Here is a 24,664-nt window from a genome sequence, read left to right on the forward strand (position 1 = left end):
GCACTTCCGGTGAGCAGTGGCCCGGGGCGATTGAACTGTGCGGCACGGAGGAGGACAGCGACCCTGCACCACTGCTGCAGCATCGGATCATCGGAGGCTAGGTGAGCTGCGGATGTGGGAGACTGAGCCGATCCCGCTCGGCGGTCGTATCGGACCGCGGGGGACTAAAGGGCTGCAAGCGCCGAGGGGCATTTCTCCTCCCCCCCGGCCCTCCAGCGGGTCTTTGACGGCGGTAGCGGCACTATCTATAGAAGAGGCTGGTGACTCGTGGCAGGCCCGGCTGAGGTCCGAGTTTAATTAAGCCCCACATGAAGCGCGCCACTACAAACCCCCGCTCGGGGGTTAGATCGGACCGCAGGGGAGGCCTTCGAGGGCGGGGTACCTGGGTGTTAAGGACTGGACCCTGAGCGGAGGCGGACTGATGGTGGTGCAGAGGTGAGCAGAGGAGGGGACCGGCTGCCCCATGCGGACCCTGTGGTTAACCGCACATAAGAGTCCTCTGGGCCCGCATAGGGGTGTCCTCGGTGGAGCAGTGTTCGTGCCCCCGGAGTGGCTCCTGGCCTGAAGTATGACCTCTGTATCTCTGGCATTGGAGGTGGAGTGCCTGCACATGACGAGGATGGATGGGGCGCCGCGGTATTGGCTTGAGGAGACGAGATAATACGGGCAGTCACACAGATTGGCCTAGGAGTGGACGATAGCCTCCCCAACACCCGGGAAAGTGGGGAAAACCCTGACACAGGTCCGCATCCGAGGAGGCGAGTGCGGCTGTCCTGCACCCCCGCAGTAATCTGGACTCTGTGCCCTTATCCATAGGCCATCATGACGAGGGGTGGCAACAGTGGCGGTACCTCGAAACAAGGAACGATTGATACGTTTACGGGGCCGACTGGGGGAGCGGGGGCCTCGGGGGCCTCCAGGCGCCGGGACCGGACAATGCAGCCCTCATGGCGGCGATAACGCAATCTAGAGACATGCAGGATGCGAAAATTGGGGCAGTTGGGGTGGATGTTACTTTGCTACACCAGGACTTGCGAAATGCCATGGCCCGCATTACTGAGACTGAGACCAGGATCACGGGTGTGGAGGACGACGTGGCGACCCTAAAGAAGAAAGTAGCCAACATGGAAGGAATTCAAAAGGGCCTTGCACTTCGAGCTGAGGATGCGGAAGGGCGTGCTCGGTGAAACAACCTGCGGTTTGTGGGATTTCCGGAGGGCTGTGAGAAGGGAGACATGGAGGCCTTTCTGACCCAATGGCTAGAGGGGTGGCTGCCTCCGGAGTCCCTTTCGCGTTGTTTTATAATTGAGCGAGTGCACCGAGCACTGGTCCAAAAGCCGCCAGTGGGGGCTCGTCCTCGACCGGTGATAGCCAAGCTACTCAATTACCATGATCGTGACACTATCCTGCGACAGGCACGAACAAAGGAGCCCCTACTATTTGAGAACCACAAAATCCTAATATTCCCGGACTACACTAGACTGGTGCAGCAACAACGACAGTCCTTTACTGCGGCTAAGGCGAGGCTGAGAGGCCTCAATATCCAATATGCATTGCTCTACCCGGCCCGCCTGCGTGTGGTATTCCAGTCCCGGACCCAATTCTTTAATACTCCGGAAGAAGTCTTCACCTGGATGGACGAGACAGTCCGGATCAGAGTACATACCCTTCCAGGCCGTGACTCGGACTCATCCTTCACGGCGGGGCCCCCGAGGACCCCCCGGTGATCGCGGAGCAGGAGCAACTGGAGGTCGCGTTCTAAGAAGAGCCCTCCTCCCAACGATGGGGTGGCGGAGGCGACCGAAGCTACTGACACTCAGAATCCGGAAGCATGATGCCCTTTGTCACTCGGCGGATTCCGGGCATGGGCCCTAGGGAGTGGCTGGAGGGTCGCGCTTGCCTCGCGGGCGAAGAAAACTCTTGGGATTCATCACCTGAGACATTTGCCAAACAAGTAATTGTATGACTAAGGGACGTGGGTTGGGGGATGGTAAAGGGAGGGCGGACATAACCCCTCAGTTTAGCGGAGTTTGTTAAGTGGGGGGTAAGTTGGGACTAGGAGGGTAGTTCATGGGGATCCGTTGGGATAGTGGGTCTCCGACCTCCCGTTGGGGGCCGGAGATGATCTATACCGCGACAGGTACTTCAATGTTGCTGAGGTATGGGGGATGTGGAGGGGGTGTTGTAGGGGTGGTTTGGGGCAAGGGGAGGGTGGGGGGGCTAGTTGGGTGGAGTTGGGTAGCCGGGTGCAAGTTGAGGGGGGATGGGAGGGGGGGTTGCTTTCATCTGCACAGTGTTCATTCAGGTTCTATTGAAGCATGATGCGTGTGTGTGGTCTCTGACGCCCGGACCATTGCTCTTTCTGCCCATAGATGGCGGTTGATACCCCCGAGACAGGCCTTCAGAGGGCATTGATGCGTATTGTGAGCTGGAATGTACGGGGTATGCTGGATAGAATAAAGAGGGGTGCAGTCCTGCGGCTAGGGAAGAAAGAAAAGGCAGATGTCCTACTTTTGCAGGAGACCCACCTCCTGGGCACCAAGGCCCTTAGCTTACAGCGGTACGGATATCAGCAGGTATTTCATGCTGGTTTTGTGAGGGGATCCCGGGGAGTAGCTGTCTTGGTACACCGTAGGTTGTCCTATGTTCATGAGACTCAATGGGTTGTTGCGCAAGGCAGGTAAATATTTGTCCAGCGCAAGATAGGTGCTGAGCCGGTCGTCTTCGGGAGTGTGTATGCCCCACCTCCGCGGCAAGGAGCCCTTATAGAAAAATTGTTTGGTCTATGGGCCGAGATACCAGATGTTATGGCAGTGGTGGGCGGCGACTGGAATGATGTAATGAATGGACGGATGGATCGTCACAGGCTGAGGGGAGATCTGCCAGCGGACACGCCCACTAAATTGAGTGACATGGTGAGAGGGATGGGATGGGTTGATGCATGGCGATATCAACATACCCAGAGCCGTGAATACACTTACGTTTCGGCAGTACATAAGTACTTCTCCAGGATAGATTATTTGTTTGTTCCCCACACCTGGGTTGGGAGGGTGGACTCCACTTCCATATTGCCACGCGGCCTGTCGGATCACTCCCCGACGACGATAGACTTACTTCTCGATAGAAGGTGGCAGCCATTCAGGTGGCGCCTTTCCATGTGGCATTTGCAACAAGATAGCTATCAGACTCACATGAGGGAGGCCATTGCTCACTATTGGAGCGATAATGACAGGTCCGATACTGACGACATGACCCTCTGGGAGGCTCTGAAGCCCACGCTCCGCGGGGTAGACATTGCCTGGTGTGCAGCTGCCCGTAAGACACGTGGGGAAAATATAGAGAAAGCGGAGAATCGGGTCCGGGACCTGGAAGAAAGATGTCACACCGGAGGGGATGTGGAAGATGTTGGACAGTTGCTACTGACGCAGCAGTCATATGCCTCCCTGCTACTGGATGAGGCTAGACAGCGGTGGCTGGCGACTCAGAGTAGAATTTACCAGTGGGGCGATAAATCCAGCACTGCTATATAGGCTGTGCCAGAGTACTTTCCATGCACAATCCCTACCGGGTCTTCGAGATGGGGCAGGGGCGTCTATGACGGCCCCGGCGGATCTAGCAGCCAGCTATGCACAGTACTATGTGGCCCAATATGCCCCTTGAGAGTCCCTTCCGGCAGAAGACATCGACAAATTCCTCGCTGACCTCCAGCATCTATTCAGGTCTGTGAGGAAAAAGAGGACGTCATCAGCATAGAGTGCGATTCTATCAGGAGGTCCCGCCTCCCACTCGATGCCTCGCATTTGGGCATCTACCCGTACCCAAGCCGCTAACGGCTCCATGGCCAGTGAAAATAAATATGGCGATAGGGGGCATCCCTGTCTGGTGCCCTGACCTATAGAAAAGGGACCTGACACTGCCCCAGCCACTGTCACCGATGCCGTCAGATCTGTGTAGAGCAGCTGCAGATACGATAGGAAGTGTGGCCCGAGGTTCAGGTGGGAAAGGAGTGCGCGGAGGTAGACCCAGCTTAATGAGTCAAAGGCCTTATCTATATCGGCCAATAGAAGTGCAGCCGGGAACCCCTCCACCCGGGCCGCCTCCACTGCCACCTGTGCGCGCCTAATATTGTGTCTTGTTGCTCTGTGGGGCATAAACCCGGCCTGATCTGGATGGAAAAGGTCTGTAATATATGGGAGAAGGCGATTGGCCAGTGCCCTCGCCAGTATTTTTGCTTCGATATTCAATAACGAGATTGGTCTATAAGACTCGTGATGTTCAGGGGGCCTCCCTGGCTTACAGAAGACCACTATTTCGGCGTGGCGCCAGTCCGTCGGGAGTCGTCCACACTCTCTGGCCACCTCCAGTGCCCTTTCATAGTACGTCCCTAGTTGGAGGTGAAATTTCTTTAAAAATTCACACGGGAACCCATTGGGTCTGGAGGCTTTACCAACATTTAGTTCTCCGAGGGCCGTACCTAGCTCCTCAGCCGACGGAGGGAGCTCGAGACGAGCACGCCCTTCATCCGAGATCGCTTGTGGCTGGAGGTCAGCCTGCGTGGGGTCTCCTGGACGCGCAATGTTATGCCTGTATGGGACCGAGTCCGATCTGACATGACAACATGGTCCCGCATGCCCCTGAACGTATACGGCCGCTCGGCCATATTTAAGATGGTAGCCCTCCCGCGTCTATTATACCAACTACAAAATCACCCGTATCCAGTTCCACCGCAGTGGTTTAAACAGGTGGATTCGGCGCTAAGCAAATTTCTCTGGGCTGGGGGAGCGGCGAGAGTAGCACTCCGCACATGTTTCCTCTCCACGTATTGTTGTGGCCTGGCAACGTTGGACATTCGGTCCTAATATCAAGCTTCCCAACTATTGATACTGAATGAATGGTGGTATGGGAACTCGGGGTGACTCGGCCTATGCTCTAGAGATATATCTGATGGACCCTGACATGCTACATACTATACTTTACTCAGCGACTAAGAGAAAGAGGCTCCCAGTGGTTACTCTAGTAGTGTTTCACATATGGCGCTGGGCACTACACCGTATGGGGTGGTGGAACAGACTGACGAGGGAAACTCCATTGTGGCAGAATGGGCGATTGCTGGCGCTGATGTCTCTGCAGGAGTTCCGTGGCTGGGACGCGATTGGCATATCAGCCTTAGGCCATGTTATGAAGGGCACGACCCTCAAATCGTTCCAGGAGTTACGGGAGGAATACGACATGCCCCAAACCCAGTTCTTTAGGTACTTGCAGTTACACCCACCCTGAACGGCCTAGACTCATTGCCCGAATTCAGCCCATTGGAAGCTAATGTGTTCATGGGGGAATTGGAAAGTAAGAAAATATCAAATATCTACCAAACGCTGGTTACGCATTTCTCCTCTTCCCTGGACAAACTGCGGACTAAATGGGAGGGAGACGTAGGTGCAGTAGAGGAGGAAGACTGGAGAGAAGCGCTTGAGGCTCCAAGAGGAGCGGCTATTGCTGTACGCCTGCGATTTATTCAGTTCAAATATCTGCATAGAGCCTATTTTACTAGGGAACGGCTGTGGAAGGCTGTCTTGATTGCGTCTCCTGATTGCTTGAGGTGTGGTCGAGAGGTGGGCACTTTTGTACATACGGTGTGGTCGTGTGATGGGCTGCGGAGGTTTTGGTCTGGAGTGTGGGACTGCCTGTCGGAGGTGTTGGGCTGGGAGCTCCCCCGCTCGCCACAGCTGGGTCTTCTCCATGTCCTAGAACAAGTGGGGGGAAACATCTACAAACGGCATTTGCTGCTTCTGGGCCTTACAGTGGCCAAAAGAGATGTGGCTCGAGCCTGGAAAGACCCCCGGGCCCCCCTGGTGGGAGTGTGGAAAAGGGGATTAGATTTTTATATGGGACTGGAGCGCCCGATCTTTGAGGCCAGGGGCTGCCCTCGGAAGCACTATAAGATATGGAAGAGATAGGCAGACTATAGAGGACTGTGGTTGGAACCGCCAGTGCAAGATGAAGCTGAAGTAAGACAATTGGACACTGATGAGCAGTACACACTGAATGTTTCTTGACATGCTTTTTGTTTGTAGACTAACTAGACGCTGTGCAGGGGGCTGGGGGGGGATCCGGGTAGGGGGAGTGGGAGGGAGATGGGAGAGGGGACATAGGAATGTTATTTTATTTCAAACTGTTGCTTGAATTGCCTATGTATGTTTTTTTCTCTAATGGTCACAGCCCCTCCGGTGTCCGGAGCGCTGTGCCTTTCTTGCAATTTTTCAACAACACAATAACATTTTGTTCTGAAAGAGCTCATAGGGTCCCAGGGGGCCGTCCCAAGCCGGGCGCTCCCCCGCGACCGATGTTGGCTAGAGTTTGAACTTCCGAGACAGGGATATCATCCTCCAGAACGCCAGGACGGGGGCCCCCCTCCGCTACGGAAATGCTGACACAACCTTTTTGCCGGACTTCACACAGAAAGTACAAAGGCAGCGGAGGTTGTTCCTCTCAGTGAAACAAGATCTTAGAGAAAGAGGCCTGAAATATTCAATGTTATTCCCAGCACGTCTCTGGGTCGAAGCGGACGGGAGATCTTGGTTCTTTGAACATCCGGAAGCAGTGGCAGATTGGATTGAACATCGGGGAGTTTGGAGCCTGGACGACCGCAACTGCAGGGAGGGTGAAGTCAATCAGCCTTCCTGAGGAGGAGATCAAGCCTGCAGCTCAACCTGAACTGAGTAAATGGGGCCTGTAGCGGGGTGGGCTCGGGAGGGGGGTTGCCTTGTTTCTGGTCTTTTACAGCAGTGGACGCTTGAAGACTTAACACATTTACTTACTTGGGGAAGTACACTTGAATCGGTTGGGGACAGGGAAGCGGAGCGCTCTGTCCCCCATTTTCTTCTACTATTAGTTCCATACAAGGGCGACAGGCACTCTGCAAGTTTCAGATGGGCAGTTCTAAGCCCAGAGAGTAGGGCAGCGGGGTGGGGGGTAGTTGGGAGTCGGCGTGTTGTTTGGTATTTGTTGTAATTACTGCCTCAGCAACGTATACTGCAACTCCAATGGAGGAAGTAGAGACATTTTCAAATCCCTCATGGCTACACAGTGGGACAGAGGGATTAGAATTCTAAGCTGGAATGTCAAAGGGTTGGGGGATAAAATCAAACACAGTGTTCTCCTCCAATACACCAAGCGTCAAGCCCCTGATTTTGTAAACACATCTCATCGGAAATACATGCAAGGCCATGCACAGAGGGGGTTACACCATGTTGGCTCATGTGGGATTCACCTCCAGCTCGCGATGGGTGGGTATTATAATGAGAAAATAATTCCTGCTGGTGGTACAGGCCACCTGGATGGATGACAGGGGTAGGTGCATTGGGGTCTCGGGTACATGGGAGGGGCACCCCATCACACTTCTGTCAGTTTACATACCGCCTGGCTTACAAGCCACCACCTTCAGGGACCTAGGGACTATCTTGCTTGCTATTCCAGAGGGCCTGCTAATACTTGGAGGTGACTTAAACTCTGTAGTCTCGGGCGAGCTAGATCATCATCCCCCCTGAGAGTTGGGTACAACAGCGTGTTGGCTTCCTAAATTCCTTCAGACCATGGGGCTGGTAGATGGCTGGCGGACCTATCACCCAAACACAGTGCAGCACACTTTTCATTCTGGGGCCCATGGGAGCCTTTCGCACATAGATTATTAATTATTCCCTGCATCTCAGGTCGCACATATTCATGAGATTAACCACCTGGCCAGGGGTATCTCTGACCATTCGCCAATTTGGCTTCGCCTAGTCCTTAACTATAAACAGGTGGGACGGGTGGCCCCTATCAACCCATGGTATTTCTGGAATCCTAAACTTCGCATGGAACTTCTCGCAGCCATAGAGAATTATTTTACTGACAATGGGGGATTAGTGGACTCCTCGCAGATGCTATGGGAGGCCTTCAAGACAGTGATTCAGGGTCAGGCCTTATCTTTGATCTCCGTAACGGAGAAAGACCACCAGAAAGAGATAGTTGCCATCGAGGCTGAGATTAGTCGACTAGAGACTGACCTGGAATCAGAGGTCACGCCAGACAAACTTCACTATCTTAAGCTCTGAAGGCAGGAATATAGGGCATTAGCTACTGAACAGGCCAAAACATTGGGGAGAGCCACGCAAGGATGGTTATATGATCTGGGAGATAAAGCAGGAAAACTACTAGCGTGGCTGGACAAATAGAATGGTACCGGAACTTCATGGGGAAGGGGGCAGCCCTCTCACAGATTCACAAGGCATTGTGGACATGGTTGTGAACCTTTGTTATGTTATGTTATGTTATTTATTATTTGTTAAGCGCGCATACGCCCAGGGGCTTCTTGGCGCTGGTGAGAGAGTCAAACATAACAGTACATAAAAGAAATACAATCACTGTTTACAATAGGCCTGGGAAAAAAGAAAAGTTTTAAATGCCTTCCTAAAAGCAAGGAGGTCCTTGCTATGTCGCAGAGTCAAAGGGAGGGAATTCCACAATGAGGAGGCTAAAAATTGAAAACTGCTGCCTCCCTGACGTTTCTTTTTGAAACGAGGGACCTCGAGTAGGTCTTTGTGGATTGATCTCAAACTGCGCGAAGGCATATATTTGCGCAGTAGTGATCTAAGGAACATAGGACCCTTACCCTCCAGAGCCTTAAACGGCGCTGTTTTCGGCGCTGTTTATTCTTCGGGTTGCTCCCTATTCTGTATAGGACTCCCGTCAACTGTTAGCTGACATAACGCTGCCCAATCTCACTGTAGAGGACTGTAACTTTCTGGATAGCGACATATCCAACGACAAAATAGTGAAAGCAATCAGGTCCTTAAAATCAGGGAAGGCCTTCGGTCCTAACGGACTTCCGATTGAACTGTATAAACTTTGGCCAGTCAAACTGGCCCCATATCTCCGGTCCATGTTTGAGGAATCCAGAAACAAGGGGATCTTACCGGCTGATCAGAGGACGACCACCATAATCACTATCCACAAGGAAGGGAAACCTAACACTGACTGTGCATTATATTGACCGATTCCCCTCCTGAATGCGGAGCCCAAGATTCTGGCTAAGCTCCTGGCCAACCGCCTGGTGTTATTGGGACTCTAGTCCACCCAGATCAATCCGGTTTCATTTCCCATCGCAACACAGCTCTTAATTCGGGTAGGGTACATGGAGTACTAGACAGAGCAGCCTCCATCCAAGAACCAGCTATAATAGTCTCCCTTGATGCAACCATGGCCTTCAACACCATTGAATGGCCGTATCTCTGGGCAGTTTTGGAGAAAATTGGGTTTTGCCCAAAATATATTCAATGGGTACATCTCCTACACGCTAAACCTCTAGCGCAAGTTGTGGTTAATAAGAAGAAGTTGGCCACTTTTGAGCTGGGCTAGGGGACCTGGCAAGGGTGTCCGCTGTCCCCCCTCCTATTTGCCTTAGCATTGGCACCATTAGCACCTTGGATACGCAGAGACCCGATGGTACGGGGCCTGCATTGGCCCCCAGAGTAGGAAGACTGCATCTCACTCTATGTGGACAATATCCTACTTTATCTGTCCTCCTCGAAATGGTCCCTGATTGTTGTCTTGGATATCCTTGCCATGTTCAGTAGATTTTCTGGATATTCTATTAACTGGAGTAAATCCCTGCTGTTCGTACTAGCTGGAGAACCTCCTATCCCACTGAAGGAGTGCCCTATACAAATACGTACAGAGTGTTTTAAGTATCTCAGAATCTTTCTCTCCTTAGATTCATCACTCCGGTATACCCAGAACCTGCTCCCGCCTTTGACCAGGTTGAGGAAAGATATAAATAATAGGAAGTTTCTCCCCCTATCCCTACTGGGCAAAGCGGCTCTTTTTAAAATGATATCCTTGCCTTGGTTTTTATACGTCCTACAGAATTCCCTAGACCCTGTCCCGTCGTCATATTTCAGGGAGGTAGAGGGCCTTCAGCTGGACCTGAAGTGGGAGGGAAAGCCTCATATCGCTCTTAGTAAGCTCACTCTGAACTGGTACGACGGGAGCATTAGTCTCCCTGATATTAAAAAGTATTGCTGGGCGGCCCACCTAACTGCCATCAACCATGGCGCCTACTCCCGTCCGGGAGATCCAGGCTATAACATGGACAGATGGCTTCTCTCCGATGGGAACTACAATAGAGCCCTTTACTCCAAACCTTAGCACTCTAAACTCACGGGCCCTACCAAACATTCGGTACACGTTTGGCATACTGCCACTAAAAGCCTTGGCTGGGATCACAGACTTACACTTGCGACCCCGTTATGGGATTCAGAGCAGCTGGGTAGCCTATGGAAATGCAAGGGGTTTGACAAGTGGGACCTTATTGGTATCTCACGTATAGGTGACTTTTGGGAAAATTCAGATGTCAAACCGTTCGCCGCCCTGCAACAACAATTTGAACTAGTTGACGCAGAATACTTTCGTTACACACAGATCCGACATGCTTTGCGCCCCCATTTGCTGCGTGGTACCACCCTTCCAGAGTCTTCCCCGTTGGAGGATAGGGTACTAGATGGACACATCCCTTGATAAAACTATTTCTCTGATATATAGAAAATTGATAGATAATATGCCAGACCCTCTTTACTCACTTCGGGAAAGATGGTCAGGAGATGGAATCGAGATGGACGACGAAGAATGGCAGGAGGCCGTTTCCTCGCCTAGAGTCGTGGCAATACCAGAGCGACTCCGACTAGTACAACTTAAATTCCTCCATAGGGTTTATGTGACTGGACCCCAGCTGGTGCGGATGGGAAAAATAGACGGGGGGATTGTAGACGGGGATGTGGCCAGGTGGGCACTTTTATGCACATAATTTGGGAATGCGACATTATTCAACCCTTTTGGCGTAAGATACATGACACCATTAACACAGTTCTATCCACCCAGCTCAGCCTTGAATCTCGTAGATGCTTATTGAATATTTGCTAACCGACAGATTTGAATGTTTACACAACACAATGGATCACTCTGGGGCTTATGCTCACTAAGAGAAACATCGCACAGTTATTGGGAGCGTCACATCCCCCTACAGTGGGAAACTGGGAGAGAGACCTGGATTGGTCCATGTTCAGAGAGAAAACAGTGTATGTGGCTCGGGGTTGCCCTAAGAAGTGGACCCGCATATGGGGCTTGTGAAATTCCTATTGTGGGGACATATGTCAACCGCCCCTCACTGTCAGTTGTGGTGACCCCCCTTCCCCCTAGATCTTCCAAGTGAAATATTGCATTAACTGATTTTACCTATTGTCTCCATGTTGCCTGACTTATTACTTCCTCTGTATTGCAATTAATAAGCTGATGTATATTATTAAAAAGTATTTTTTTTAAAACTGTGAAAATCCAGAACACTTCTCTTTTTCTGCGGATGGCAGTGGTGTCCCTTCACTGTTGGGGGTAAGACTTTTTCCAAAACAGGCCACCTTAAATCAAACTCTGTATGGTTTGCCTCTCTCCAGTGGTTAACTAGTGGGGCTGATTGGTTAGCTAATCTGATGTTTGATTTATGTTCGCCTATAATTTTTCTGACTTCCCTTCCAGTTTCTCCTACGTAGGCCAGGCAAAGGATAACGTAAACAATATTGGATGACTGACAATTGGTCATTTCTTATAGAAACACAGTCCTCTCATTGATCCTTATCCTATCAGCCACCATGGCATTGGGACATGCTTGACAGGAGCCACATCTATGGTTTCTTTTGATAGGTGCGCCTCATGTGTTTGGAATTTTGACAGAACCTATCATCCGTCCTCTTGGCCCTAACTAGGAGATTATGGAAGTGTTTGTTCCTCTTACAAGCAAAAAGGGGTCTGGGCAGTTTTTTGTTGTTCTCATCCATGTTTAGAAGGTGCCATTGTGTATTGACAATTTGGCGCACCTATTGTCAAAATGGAAGTGTTTGGTTACACAGACCAATTTGTCTAGTTGTTCCTTGTTCCTGGGTCTGAACATGGCATCTCTGTCATAGTATCTTGCTCATTTTAAGGAGCCTTTAATGAGTCTGTGGGGGTATCCTATCCTGATAAGTTTGTCTTTGAGGATTTCAGCTTAGGTCATGAGATCCTTTATCATGATGCAATTTTGTCTGAGCCAAAGAAATTGGCTGAGGGAATGCCGTCCTTCTGGCGCCGAGGTGGAAACTACTAAAATGTTGTAAGGTATTCCTAGCAGTGAGTTTGGTATAAAGAGATACCAAAAGATGGGCATTTTAGTAGTCAACCCACACATCTAGGAATTCCACCCTCACATTGCTGGTATGTGCCATAAATTTCAAGTTGGAATCACACGTGTTTATCCATGATATAAATTCAGTTAGGGTTTCCTGGTCGCCTCTCCAGATGAAAAAAAAATCATCGATAAAGCGTGACTAGTGTAAGACATTTTCAGAAATGGGGGCCACTTCGTTATAGATGGGATGAGTTTAAAACTTTCCCATATACAGACAGACAACACTGGGGGCACAGGCAGCCCCCATGCTAATCCCCTGTATGTGTTGGAAGAAATCTCCATTAAATAAAAAAAATTAAAAACGCTGAGAACCAGATCCAAACATTGTAGAATGAACCTGGAGGTTGTAACTGCAGGCTCTAATTCAAGTTCTTCCCCAATCACTCTCATGGCCTTGAGTCGTGGTTCTTATACCAATTTCTTAGTATATGGTTTGGTCCCCCCCTGGGGCCCACTGTGTATTAGAGCTATTTGCTGTGATTTCTTTGCTAAGATATTGTGTGCTTTGTGTCTTTCTCCGTGTGGGAGTTACTGTTACTGTTAGTGTAATGTACTAGATAGTGTTATATAATGAACACATATTTTTATAAATATTTTGTGTGTTTTTTTTTCATTTAATCTATACTCTAAGATTGCATTCTGGTAAAACAAGCTGCTGTTGTCTGGACTGGTGCAAGGTGCCCACTTACAATAGGGGACTCCACGGGACAAAGAACGATCGCTGCATCGTACTGCCAGGGTGACTTGCTGTTCCAGGAATCAGTGCTCCAGCAGGAGGGGCTGGGTCCAGCTGCTTGTGCTCAAAAGTGCGCCTGCACTCCCGCTACGCAGGCCGCACCTGGGCCAAGGGTGGGCCCGTCCTTGCCCCTCATTGCCAGGAAGAGGCAGGGCAGGGCCACCCCATTTGCATATTTGGATCCAATACAAGTCAGTTTCAGGCACTAAAGTAACTAATTCGAAAGGTACTCTGTTCTTTTATTTTGCCTATTTACAATTTTTTACTGTGTCTCGCTGTATGGGCTGAATTTTTAACAACCGTGGGCGTTTGTTATGCTTTGTCTTGCTCTCTTAAGAAAACAGCCACTGGAAGTTGCTTTCTTTAACCATCTTGGGACATTGGGACAACTGGTTGTTTAAATGATCCGCTATCCTTTATATTGAAAGTCTTCTATCTTTGTTCGTACCGAGGAAGGTCCTCTGGATGATAGTTTTGCTTTGCTCCTTTTTTTTTATTGACATAGCTGCACCTTGTCCCTGCTCATCTGGACTATTGTTTGAGGCTGCGCAAGATGGGAAAGAGAAATACTATGGAGGGTTCTGGGGGGAGCCAAGTGGGGAAAGTGATAAAACTCAGGAAAGCTGTGAAAAGCCTAAAGAATAATTGTGTACTAGAAAGTATGGATCGTATTGATAATCTGATTAGTGAGTGTGAAGGTATTCTTGATGGCGAGGTTTCACCACACACATGCTCGTCCCAACTTTCCCCTAGGAACATCCCCCCAAGGAACACCCCCCTACTTGCCCTCCCGTAGTTCCTGCAATGTTTAAAAAGGTGCCACTTAAAACTATCTATTCCCAAAATCAGGAGGCCTTGTCTCATGTTGCTCGGGTTTATTCTTCACCTGTAAGCCCGCCAGGTTCCTATAGTGATTCTAAGTTACTGCTGGAAAGTAGCGTTCTCTGCACAAATAGGTTCTCTCCCCTCTTGGACCTTGTTGAAGGTCCTGAGGAAGACAGCCCCCAGCAATTATTCGCAGAACCCTTTGCCACTGCTGCAGTAGCTCAACTAGAAACCCAGAGCACACATCAGCTAATAGGTGCACTTAGGGCTGAAATAGGGAGCATGCGCGCAATGATCAAGAGCCTATCATAATTGAAACCCTTGTGCAGAAAACACCTCCCTCTGAATTGCATATGGCTCCTGTGCAAAAACTATACACGCCCCCTTGGGCAATAAATGCATTCCTCATCTGGCTAGTAATGGGTTTATACAACCAAAAGTAGCTACTGCTTCACATAGTGAGGGCCATCATAACATTGCACTCAAACGACCTCCTCATTCTTCAAATTCAGTTATCACTCAAGATCCCTATGGTAGCTCAGGGATTAAAAACGTACCCTTATCACAAGGTAGCCCATATCCACCTGCCACCCATAAAGTATTCATGGTAAATGTAGCTTGCCAAAGGGATAGGTTATGAGGGGGGAAGATTTGTTGATCAAGAAGGCAATACACTGGATTCGTCATGTCAGGGGATGCCGCTCTGTTATTCGTGAGGATATTATTAGGGCACGTAGATGACACTCCACTGAGCATTCAACTGATTGTATTGAGCTTAATTTGAAAGGGGTAGATTTAGTTGAAATTCTTCTCGCCCTTGAATTTAGAACTAGCTCCCCTGACACGTCTTTTATCCAGTTTAAGCTCTTTGCAACTATTGCACATAGAAAACCATTAGGTATGCGACTATCTGGCCAGACAGTTAGTAATTCCGGGTTAGAAGCTAATGATTGACTTGCAACGGAGGCTAGCTATTCTTCTGGGCCTTCTGATTTCTCAACCATTTGCACAACTAGTCGCCTAGCTGTTGGGAACCCTCCGTTGGCACATTATCAAACGGAAGATCGACCTCGGGTAGAACCGGACCTACACCACACTCCTATCAGCAACAGTATGCTGGCTGCTGTAGAGCAATTTACAAGCGATAGTCCCCAGCCACTGTTTTTGGTTCCGAGCACACCCTGTCAATGCCAGGCTCACATAGACGACGCGCAGTCTTCCACCCCAGCCTGCCGTCACCAACTAAGGGTGATCTCTTGGAATGTGGCTGGGCTAAATAGTAAAATGGCTTTTCCCATTCACACAACTTAGTTGAGAGTTACGACATCTGTATCTTCCAGCAGACTTGGAGCAGGGTCCCCCTGTTTAAGTCAGGATTTATGTATTTTCCTCTCCCCCGACGAAGATAGGAGAGGGTGTGCGTCCGGGGGTTTGAATATTTAGGTGAGCATTGCTCTGGGTTGCCGGATTACACTTTACCCAAGCGTTAGCCCAGACATTTTGGGATTAAATATCAGGGGACCCAGCGGGGGACGAATAGACTTGTGTAACGTTTACGCAAGAGGGTCCAAGTGCAGTAGAACCTCACCAACCATCATCTCGTTGGAAGAAAGTCTTGCTAGTTGCTCCCCCCACTCTAGAGTGATAGTTGCGGGTGATCTCAACAGCACTTTCGAGCCGCTCAACAGAGAAGATCTGCTGGGAAGTGATACACTTGATGATAAATGGGCTGTCCCTCCCCTACTTTTGGCGCCTGTAAAAAAAAATGGACGGCACTCCATATCAATGCCCTAAACGCGGAGTTTGGCCTAAGGGCTGTAAACGGCAGAACTCACTCTGACAGACAGGGCTCCAACACATATAACAGAGCGAACTGCCCTTCTCGCATCAATTACATTCTTTTAGACCTAAGATTGTGGGGAGACTTAGTCGACATGAGTGTGAACAACACCACAGATAGTGACCATAACCCCCTCTGCCTAACCATGAACCCCTTATGGGAAGCGCCGTATTTTAAAGAAAAAATCTTTTTATTGAAGTAACAAGCTCCATGACAGTCGCACATTAGTCAGCATCTGATATTCAGTGGACATACAAAAGGCAAAGTCAATCATAAAATCATCGTTAACAGTTCGACCTGCATATAAAGACCAAGCTCCATGACAGTCGCGCATCAGTTAGCATCTGATACTCAGTGGGCGTATAAAAGGCAAAGTCAATCATAAAATCATCGTTAACAGTTTGACCGGCATGTAAAGACCAAGATACATACGCAATGTTAGCCAGGTTCAGACACAGACTGGATATCCATTAAATCCCCCCTATACATTCTCCACGCCGCCCATATTTTCTCCCACTTCTTGGGGCATCCTCTGCTTTTATATATCACTTTTTCAGCCCTTTGGCACCAATCCAGATCCCGTCCCCATTCCTCCACTGTTGGCAAGACATTACTACCCCATAGTCTCGCTATGTTTCTTTTGGCGACCATACTCGCTAATGCCAGCCAAACCTTATCCCACTTCGGCCAGGTGATGTCGCTCGTCACACCCAAAATATGCCATCAGGCTTCCAATGGGACCTCTGCGCCAACCACTTCCGACATTATGTCCGCCAGCCTGGACCAGTATGCCCGGATCCTGGCGCAGTCCCACAAAATGTGGAAGAAGGTACCCACCTCCCCACAACCCCTGAGACAAAACTGTGAGTCGACATAACCTATCCGGTGTTGTGTCGTGCGTGGGATGTAGGAGCGGTGCAAGATGCGCAGCTGAACCAGCCTAAACCGGGCACGAATCGCCACTTCCCGGGGACTCTGTAGGGCCTCCCTCCAATCATCCTGCTCCAACAGCCCGACATCGGACTCCCATTTTTCACACAGAGGCCCCAGGGGGTCAGTCAAGTTATTGATGAGCTTTTTGTATGCGAGGGAAATGGCTTTGTCTATCATGGGGTCCATCAGTAATCTATCTTCCAGTGGGGCATAGTCTGGTATTTGATCCCCGTGGTGTACATGTTGGTAGAGTGCATGTCTGAGCTGCTGGTAGTGCAGGAACTCCCCTTTCCCCATTTGAAATTCCGCCTGAAGGGTAGTGAACTCCAGCATGTCCCCTCTTTTTCATATATCGCCCAGCACATCAATGCCAATCAAGCTCCATTGGCGAAGACCCCTCAATTTCGCAACCTCTGGGAGGTAATTCCCGGCCCAAGGCGGGGTTTGTGCTTCGCCTCCCAACCCAACAGTTTGGTCGCCCGCTTCCACGCCCCCACCACCGCGGCTGTTTGAGGTGGCAGAGGTAAGCAGTGTCCTCCCCGGCGATAAAGAGCAGCAAGTAGGTACCTCTTCCCAAGACCATGCGGTCCACCTGATGGAGCGAGGTGGTAAAACAAAATTTTGTGCACCCCTCTCGAAATCAATGTTTCATAACGTTAATATTTATTAATGGCATGGTATTGTGAATTAATCGACCATAGTATAAGTTGCATACACTTTTCACACACAGGAATACTAATCTTGCTTACATGATGCAATAAAATTAACTAATATGTGTTATTACTGTAATGTGAATTAATGCACAGCTTAAATATAAACATACGCAGCTTAAATGTGCTTATTGTACGTGTTTTTGTGTCATAAAATCGTCGGATATGTAAGTATAAAACGCATTTATGTGGCTTATTCGCTAGGTAACAACTAATGGTGAAACATTAGTATGGTGGGAGGTAAACAGAAGGGCTTTAGTTCCATATTTAACATGAATTTGTGTTTGTTTCTATGATAGTTCCAAAAGTGGCCTCTGAGGCCTACTAAGAAAATGGCAGTTCTGATGAACTGCGAGCGAATATTAGACTGCGCATGTGCATCCAAAGCCTGCAAGAGCGAGTGAGCTGTCTGTGCTCGGATGGGAGGTTCAAGGCTTCCTTGCCCTGGAACCTAGGATGGGTGCCAAACATGGACGTTGCAATGTTCTGATCCTGGGAAAAAGTCCTGAAGTTGTGAATGAAGGAAGTGCCTAGGCCACGGACTGTCCTAAACAAAGCCCCTTTATTTTTCTGCTGATTCATTGTGAAAAGGATGCTGTAATGATGAGGAGACGCTCATCTACCCCAAATTTGTCCAATTAGAACCCGAATTGGTGATGTTAGATACTTTTTAGATAGATTAAGTTAGGAAATTAGTGTATAAAAACCCCTGATTTTGCTTAGAGGCATTCGCTCCTTTCGATTTTCTTTGGAGATGCTGCTGGACTGAAGATCGATTCCTGGATGTAAGAACTCCTTAATGCTTGTTTGTTTTTCTTTGCAGGACTGTTAGGATAAGATGAGGGTGTTAGTTAGGGATGTTAGTAGAGAGTGAATTTGGAACTATCTGTTCTTTGCTAAACTTCCCAACTGAACTTTTAAATAAATGTCTATTTCTGAGCTCTTAAATAAATGATCATTTTGAAACAAAGGTAAAGATTCTACTGAATAAAGAATCAAACAAATGCCTAAATGTCAGTCATACTAAAAGTTTTGCTTTGAATAAAAATTAGATAAATGGAGAAATAAAAGCTGGTCTTGTATTTTCCTATGCCTGATTTTCGTTCCAGCAGATCCATTGCCACAATGGTGGTGTGTCTGATGAAAAGGGTGTTTAATGAAACCATGGTAAATCGTTTTAAACTATAGGTGTAAATAATAAATAGTTAATTAAATCTAGACACCCGCCAATATTATGGTAGGACTCCTGGTTTCTTTTGTCAAATCTCTGAAGTCGAGTTAAATGAACGGAGAAAATGTGCTGTGTAATGGGCCCCACTGTTGAATGAATGTGTGTTCTGAGGATTCAGGGAAATGGCAATGTCGATTTAGAATTTATTTTTGGAGTCCCGCTGTAGCAGTTATATCTTGGTAGCAGAGTAGTGGTTCTAAGGAAATTAGCTAGGATTATGTATAAGCATTATATAGAGTTTAATGTACAGAGTTATGAACTAACATCCGTTGAGTTCGTAATATGTTATATGTAGTTCAGAAAAAACTTCCAAGTGTTGTGTGAAACTAGTACCTCTGTCTGCAGGCAGAGGAAGTGTGGCAAGTAAAGTCGCATAGTGCATTGGTCTGTTTCAAAGAAGTAGTATCGTCGTATACTGCGGTAGTTTGTCGCATATCACTGTTTAGGGACATTAGGTGTGAAAGGATAAATGTATAGTGAGGGCAGTCTATGAAATTTCGGCTTTCAAGTTTAGGGATCATTGTGTATCCTGACTAAAACTTATCGCTGAGGAGAGTAGTAGGACTTAACCCGAGCTTGATAGAAGGGTAAAGGAGTGGCGTCTACTTTACTAATGATAGAGGAATTCTGTGGTGGGCACGAGGTAAGCGCTGCCTACTGGTGATACAGAGTTCATGTATATTTGAGAAGGGATTTCTGTATGAACGTGTATAAATGAAATTGCAAATGCGTTCAAGTGAAACTCTGGGATTGTCTCTAAGGAGGTGAAAAAGATCTCTGTATGTGCTTTCCTGGAGAAACGAGTTGGTTAGTGCCTGATAGAAGGGTAAGGCCAGTAGTGTTGCTATATCGACGAGTTAGAAAATTCTGAGGAGATAAGCGTCCTCTACTCCAGTTACAGAATACTTGTCTGATTGAAAATTCTATTACTTTATTAGCAAAACAGGTAAATGGTATTTGTTTTGTGTAAGTTACTAATGGATTTTGTAAAATATCTTGTAAATACGGCTTCTTGAAAAAACCCTGTAAAGGAGGGGTCAGTCGGCGCTGCAGAAGCCTGAGCGCTGTTGACGTCAAAAGTGTCACGCTGGGATTGGTCCTCATGACCAAGACAGAGTAGGAGCTGATAGGTTCATCACGGAATAGCATCAAAGTGATTGGTTAAGCACTAAGAAGACGTATCTTGTTCTAATTGGTACGCTAGTGTAAACCACGCAGTGATAGGTTGGTGTTACGGAACAGCAAAACAGGGAAGTGCACGATTTCTTTTGAAAGATAGAGAACTACGGGGAAAATGTCTTATTATTATGAAGAAGAAAAGAAGAAACCTTCATGGTTTAAGAAATGAAAGAATATATTTTCAAAAGACAAAGAAATTGTGACTAGAGAGGGAAAATTACTTCCTCCACCGAAAACGCCCGCTTCTTATATGTCATCAAAATATGGTTACCATACATGGATTTGGTTAGAGAATTGGGCAAAGTATACTCAGGATGCAGGTGTGTTAGCTTTTCCTGAAGAAGGATCGTTTGATTTGGCAGTTTTGAGAAATTTGAGAGACAAGATGATGAAGCTTGAGCCGAGACCTAGACCGACACAGTTTTAGGCTTTAGTTGAATGGTAGGATGAGATGCATGAAAAAGAGAGTGAAAGACTATGTAGGCATATCAGACCGAGAGGTAGAGGTCAAGATTTATTGGGAGAAACACATGAGAGTAGAATGCGTAGATGGAGAAATGGTAATATGTTTGATGGTATGTATCCAGTTAGATTAGTGGATGAATATGAGGGTCGGAAATGTACGGAAAAGAAAAAGAATATAGAAACAGTGAACCAAAGTTATGGTGATAGTGAATCAGAAGATGCTGTATTAGAAGAAATATTAAATAGGAGACCGCCACCATATCAGCCAAGTTCTTTATGGACTACTCCGAATGCCCCGGTAATAGAGGAAAGAAATAATGAAACCCCAAGACAATATTCAAGTTTAAAAGATGTGCCAGACAGAGTAGAAACAAGATATATTCCAAGTACTCCAATTGTGGAAGACAGAATTACAGGTACTCCTGTACAAATGAATGATTCACACAAAAGTGTGCGAAGTAATGAAAACCGAAGTGATGTGCAACCTAATATTTCTGATTATGAACGTTCTGCATATGAACTGATTCAGAACCTTACTAAAAACATGGAAGCAGTAACTGTCCCTGTAACGATAAGGCCGGTAATACCAGTGTTCGAAAATCAGAGGATAAAAGAGCCAAGCTTGACAATCCCATTACAACAAGGTTTGCAGAAAGTAAGAGAAAACATTTATCCTGATTTGTCAGAAATTAGACGGACTGCTAATGTGAATCCACCTGAATTGACTTTTAACCAAAGTTCATTATACAAATACCCGATTGGTGCAGAATCTGACTCTGCAACGTCAGAGAAAAGTCTCGATAAAATAGATTTAATACAAACTCCTGTAGGACCATCGGATAGAGAATTGAGTGACTGGATTAAAACTTTAAAATTAAAAGAAAATGAACCAAAAGTACTAGATGTAGCAAAGCTAAACGTAGATATGGAAGAATTAATTATTGGAACAATTGGAACAGATAGACTAAAAACGTACCAGGATGATGAACTTATGTTTATGTGTAAAAGCATTACATGGAAAGCTAAAACAGTGTATGATCAATTGGAGAATTTAGCAAGTGAATTAGGAGTAGAATTTTCAAAATTTAAATCATTGCAGAAATCATATAGACTGGATTTTGCAGAAAAAGACCCTGAAAACATGAATACTGCTGGGAGAATAGGACAGATAAAAGAATTAATTGTGCTGCTGCGAAAATGGGGAGATGTGAGCAAGTGGAGACTTAAATGTGCAAAGAAGAGAGAAGAAAATAGTGATAAATCCACCTTAGCTTTTCCAATCAGGGAAAAAGAGGCAGTGGTAACTGAGTTCCCCATGAGAGAGATACCCGGAGGAGGATATGTACATGTTCCTTGGAGCAGACAGGACATATTGTCGTTTACTAATGATTTCCTGAGATTGAGAGAGAAACCAGTAGAATGGTATCGACAGGTAGACAGATTTGTAAAAGTGTCAAAAGTTTTATGGATTGATCTGGATGGATTCTTTGACATAGTAGTGCCAGCAGATTTATGGACAGAATGTAAAATAGCCATAGATTGGCCAAGAGAAGAATTTGCTAGAGACAAAGTCACAGGAGCTCCGTCACCAGATGTAATGCGGAAATATGAACAAGTAATAGTATGGTCGAAAAATAAGATACCTCCAAAAGAAACTGATTGGGTAAAAATAGACAGGACCACACAAGAACCAAAAGAATCTGTACATTCATTTTATGAAAGATTGCTGTTAGTCTTTAAACAGTATAGTGGTTATGAGGAACTAAATGAGAAGGAAATGAGCCACTTCATATACAGATTTGTGTATGGGTTGAGACCAGAGATTGGAGACATGATATGACAAAACATGATAGGTTGGCAGTCAGGTACTGTGGATGATGTTTTAAGAAAAGCGAAATATTGCAGTGAAGAAATTGATGCAAAGCAGAAAAAGCTAAAAGAGAAAGCCATGTGGGCACAAGTAAAAGTAGCGGAACAACAAGTGGCACAAATGGAAAGTAAGAATGCAGGGAATCAAGGAAATTTTAATGGTAAACCTGGGTTAGTAGGAAATATAGATCAACTAAAGAAGAAACTCCCTTGTTTTAATTGCGGCAAGTTAGGGCATTGGAAGAAAGAGTGTAAATGTCCGCCAAGAGTTAACATGGAAAATAATTCATTAAATTCGCAGGTGCAGTTTGAGGTAACTCAACAACAGCAACAACAGCAGATAGCAAATCAGCAAAGTCAGGTGCCACAACCGCCACTGCCAAACAGTGTAAACCAGCAGAGATACAGTGCAGAGACAGGATTCAGCGGAGGTAAACAGGTAAAAAGACTGCAAAGAGTGAATGCGTGTCCTCAGTATTGGTTACAAGAAGAAGGTGGCAGTGAGTCGGATGAAAGGTTATGACGGTGCCTGAGAGAGGGAGAAGAGTGTGTGCTTGGAGCCACTCTTGAGGTAGATCAGTCTGGTCCATTTGTGAACGGGAAGAAGAATTATGTGGAAATAACTTTCCTAGTGGACACTGGTGCTACCCGTTCTACTGTTAGATCAGTGGAAATTCAAAATCTTCCTCTCTCGGGAGAGAGCATCCAAGTTGTAGGTGTAGCTAACAGACAGATACAAACGCCTTTGACAGAACCAGTTGAAATAGAAATTGGAAATTTAAAAGATATGCATCAATTTGTGGTGTGTGATAGTAGTCCTGTTAATTTGTTAGGACAGGATATTTTGTGCAAAATGAACTGTGCCATATATTGTTCACCGGATGGCATAGAATAGCAAACCCCAGATGAAGATAGTTTGTATAAAATGACAATGCTCATTATTGAGGCAGAGCAGAGCCAGTTATTTCCTGTTTTTGATCGAGAAAAGATTCCTGCTGAATTGAAAGAAGTAGTGAAAGAGGAAGTATGGGATTTCACTGGAAAGGATATAGGATTGATGAAAGGTGTTGATCCTGTTAGAGTCACAGTAAAGGAAGGTGCAAGCTACCCAAATATTCCTCAGTATAAGATGACTGCAGAAGTAATTGAAGGAATTACTCCAGTGATTGACAAAATGATTGAGCAGGGAATTCTGAGAGAAATAGAAAGCAGCCCTTGTAATTCACCAATCATGGGATTGAAAAAGCCTAACGGAACATTTAGAATTGTACAGGACCTTAGAAAGGTTAATAAAATTGTTGTCCCATGTTGCCCAATTGTTCCGAATCCAGCAGTGATTTTGTACCAAATTCCCCATGATGCAGAGTAGTACACAGTGATTGATCTGTGTAATGCGTTCTTTACTGTTCCATTGCATTTAGAAAGCCAGCCAATTTTTGAGTTCCGATTCCAGAATCGTATTCTAGCATGGTGTAGAATTCCACAAGGGTACACTGAGAGTCCATCATTTTTTAATCAATTGCTAAAGAAATCATTAGAAAGCTTGAGCATGCCTGGAGAGTCTGTATTAGTACAATACATAGATGATCTTTTGATTGCATCAAAAACAAAAGATGCATGTGTAACTGACACAGTAGCATTGTTGAATCACTTGGCAGAAGAGGGACATAAAGTGTCTCCATCTAAATTACAGTTTAGTCAGAAAGAAGTACAATATTTAGGTCACAAGATTGCAAAAGGAATCAGACAAGTCACAATAGAAAGAATCAGGATGATACAAGGAATGCAGCCACCTAAAACTCAAAGACAAGTGAGAATGTTTCTGGGAATGGTAGGTTATTGTAGACAGGTCGGTTAGTGGATTTTCATTGATTGCAAAACCATTGCAGAGATTGACAAAAGCAGATATCAGAGACCCAATAGTTTTGACCAAAACTGAAATGGAAGCATTTGAACATCTGAAAACAAAACTGTGTAAAGCACCAGCATTGGGAATGCCCGATTATGAAAAAGAGTTTGAATTGTACTGCAGTGAGTGAGAAGGATGTGCATTGTCAGTGTTAATTCAGAGACATGGAAAAATGAGAAAAACAATTGCGTATTTCTCAGCTGTTTTGGACCCTGTTGCAAAGGCTTTGCCAGGATGTCTGAAAGCAGTAGCGGCTACCAGTGTAAGTTTGGAGCAAAGTGAGGGAATAGTGACGGGATTTCCTTTGAGGGTGTATGTACCTCATTCTGTGGAGATTCTCCTCACTAGAGCCAAGACACAGTACATGACCAACAGCAGAATGACCTGATATGAAAAAGTAATTTTGGGAGCTGAAAATGTGACAATTGCCAGATGTGTGAATGTTAATCCTTCTACATTACTACCTGACACTATGGAAGCAGAAGTGAAAGGTGAGCTTGATCACAAATGTCTGGATGTTCTTGAGTATTGCACAAAACCCAGACCAGATATTAGGGACGAACCGTTACCTGAATCACATTTTGTAATGTTTGTAGATGGATCATGTCTGAGAACAGAGAGTGGCATTTTGAGCGCTGTTTATGCCATTTGTACGGTAGCAGAAGTATTGGAAGCATCTTGTTTGAAAGGAATTCATTCTGCTCAAGTAGCAGAGTT

At 46.6% G+C, this 24,664-nt stretch overlaps 1 protein-coding gene across 1 annotated transcript; it reads left to right on the forward strand.

The window, feature by feature from the left end:
* Positions 1-20,713: 20,713 nt before the first annotated feature.
* Positions 20,714-22,009, forward strand: LOC147708072 (uncharacterized). The gene is made up of 2 exons (XM_086925705.1): positions 20,714-21,784; positions 21,914-22,009. The coding sequence occupies exons 1-2, from the start codon at positions 20,714-20,716 to the stop codon at positions 22,007-22,009; spliced, it is 1,167 nt and encodes a 388-aa protein (XP_086781831.1).
* The last annotated feature ends 2,655 nt before the right edge of the window (positions 22,010-24,664 follow it).

The sequence above is a fragment of the Lissotriton vulgaris genome, chromosome 6 (assembly GCF_964263255.1).
Source record: "Lissotriton vulgaris chromosome 6, aLisVul1.2, whole genome shotgun sequence".
In the NCBI taxonomy this organism is placed as follows: domain Eukaryota; kingdom Metazoa; phylum Chordata; class Amphibia; order Caudata; family Salamandridae; genus Lissotriton; species Lissotriton vulgaris.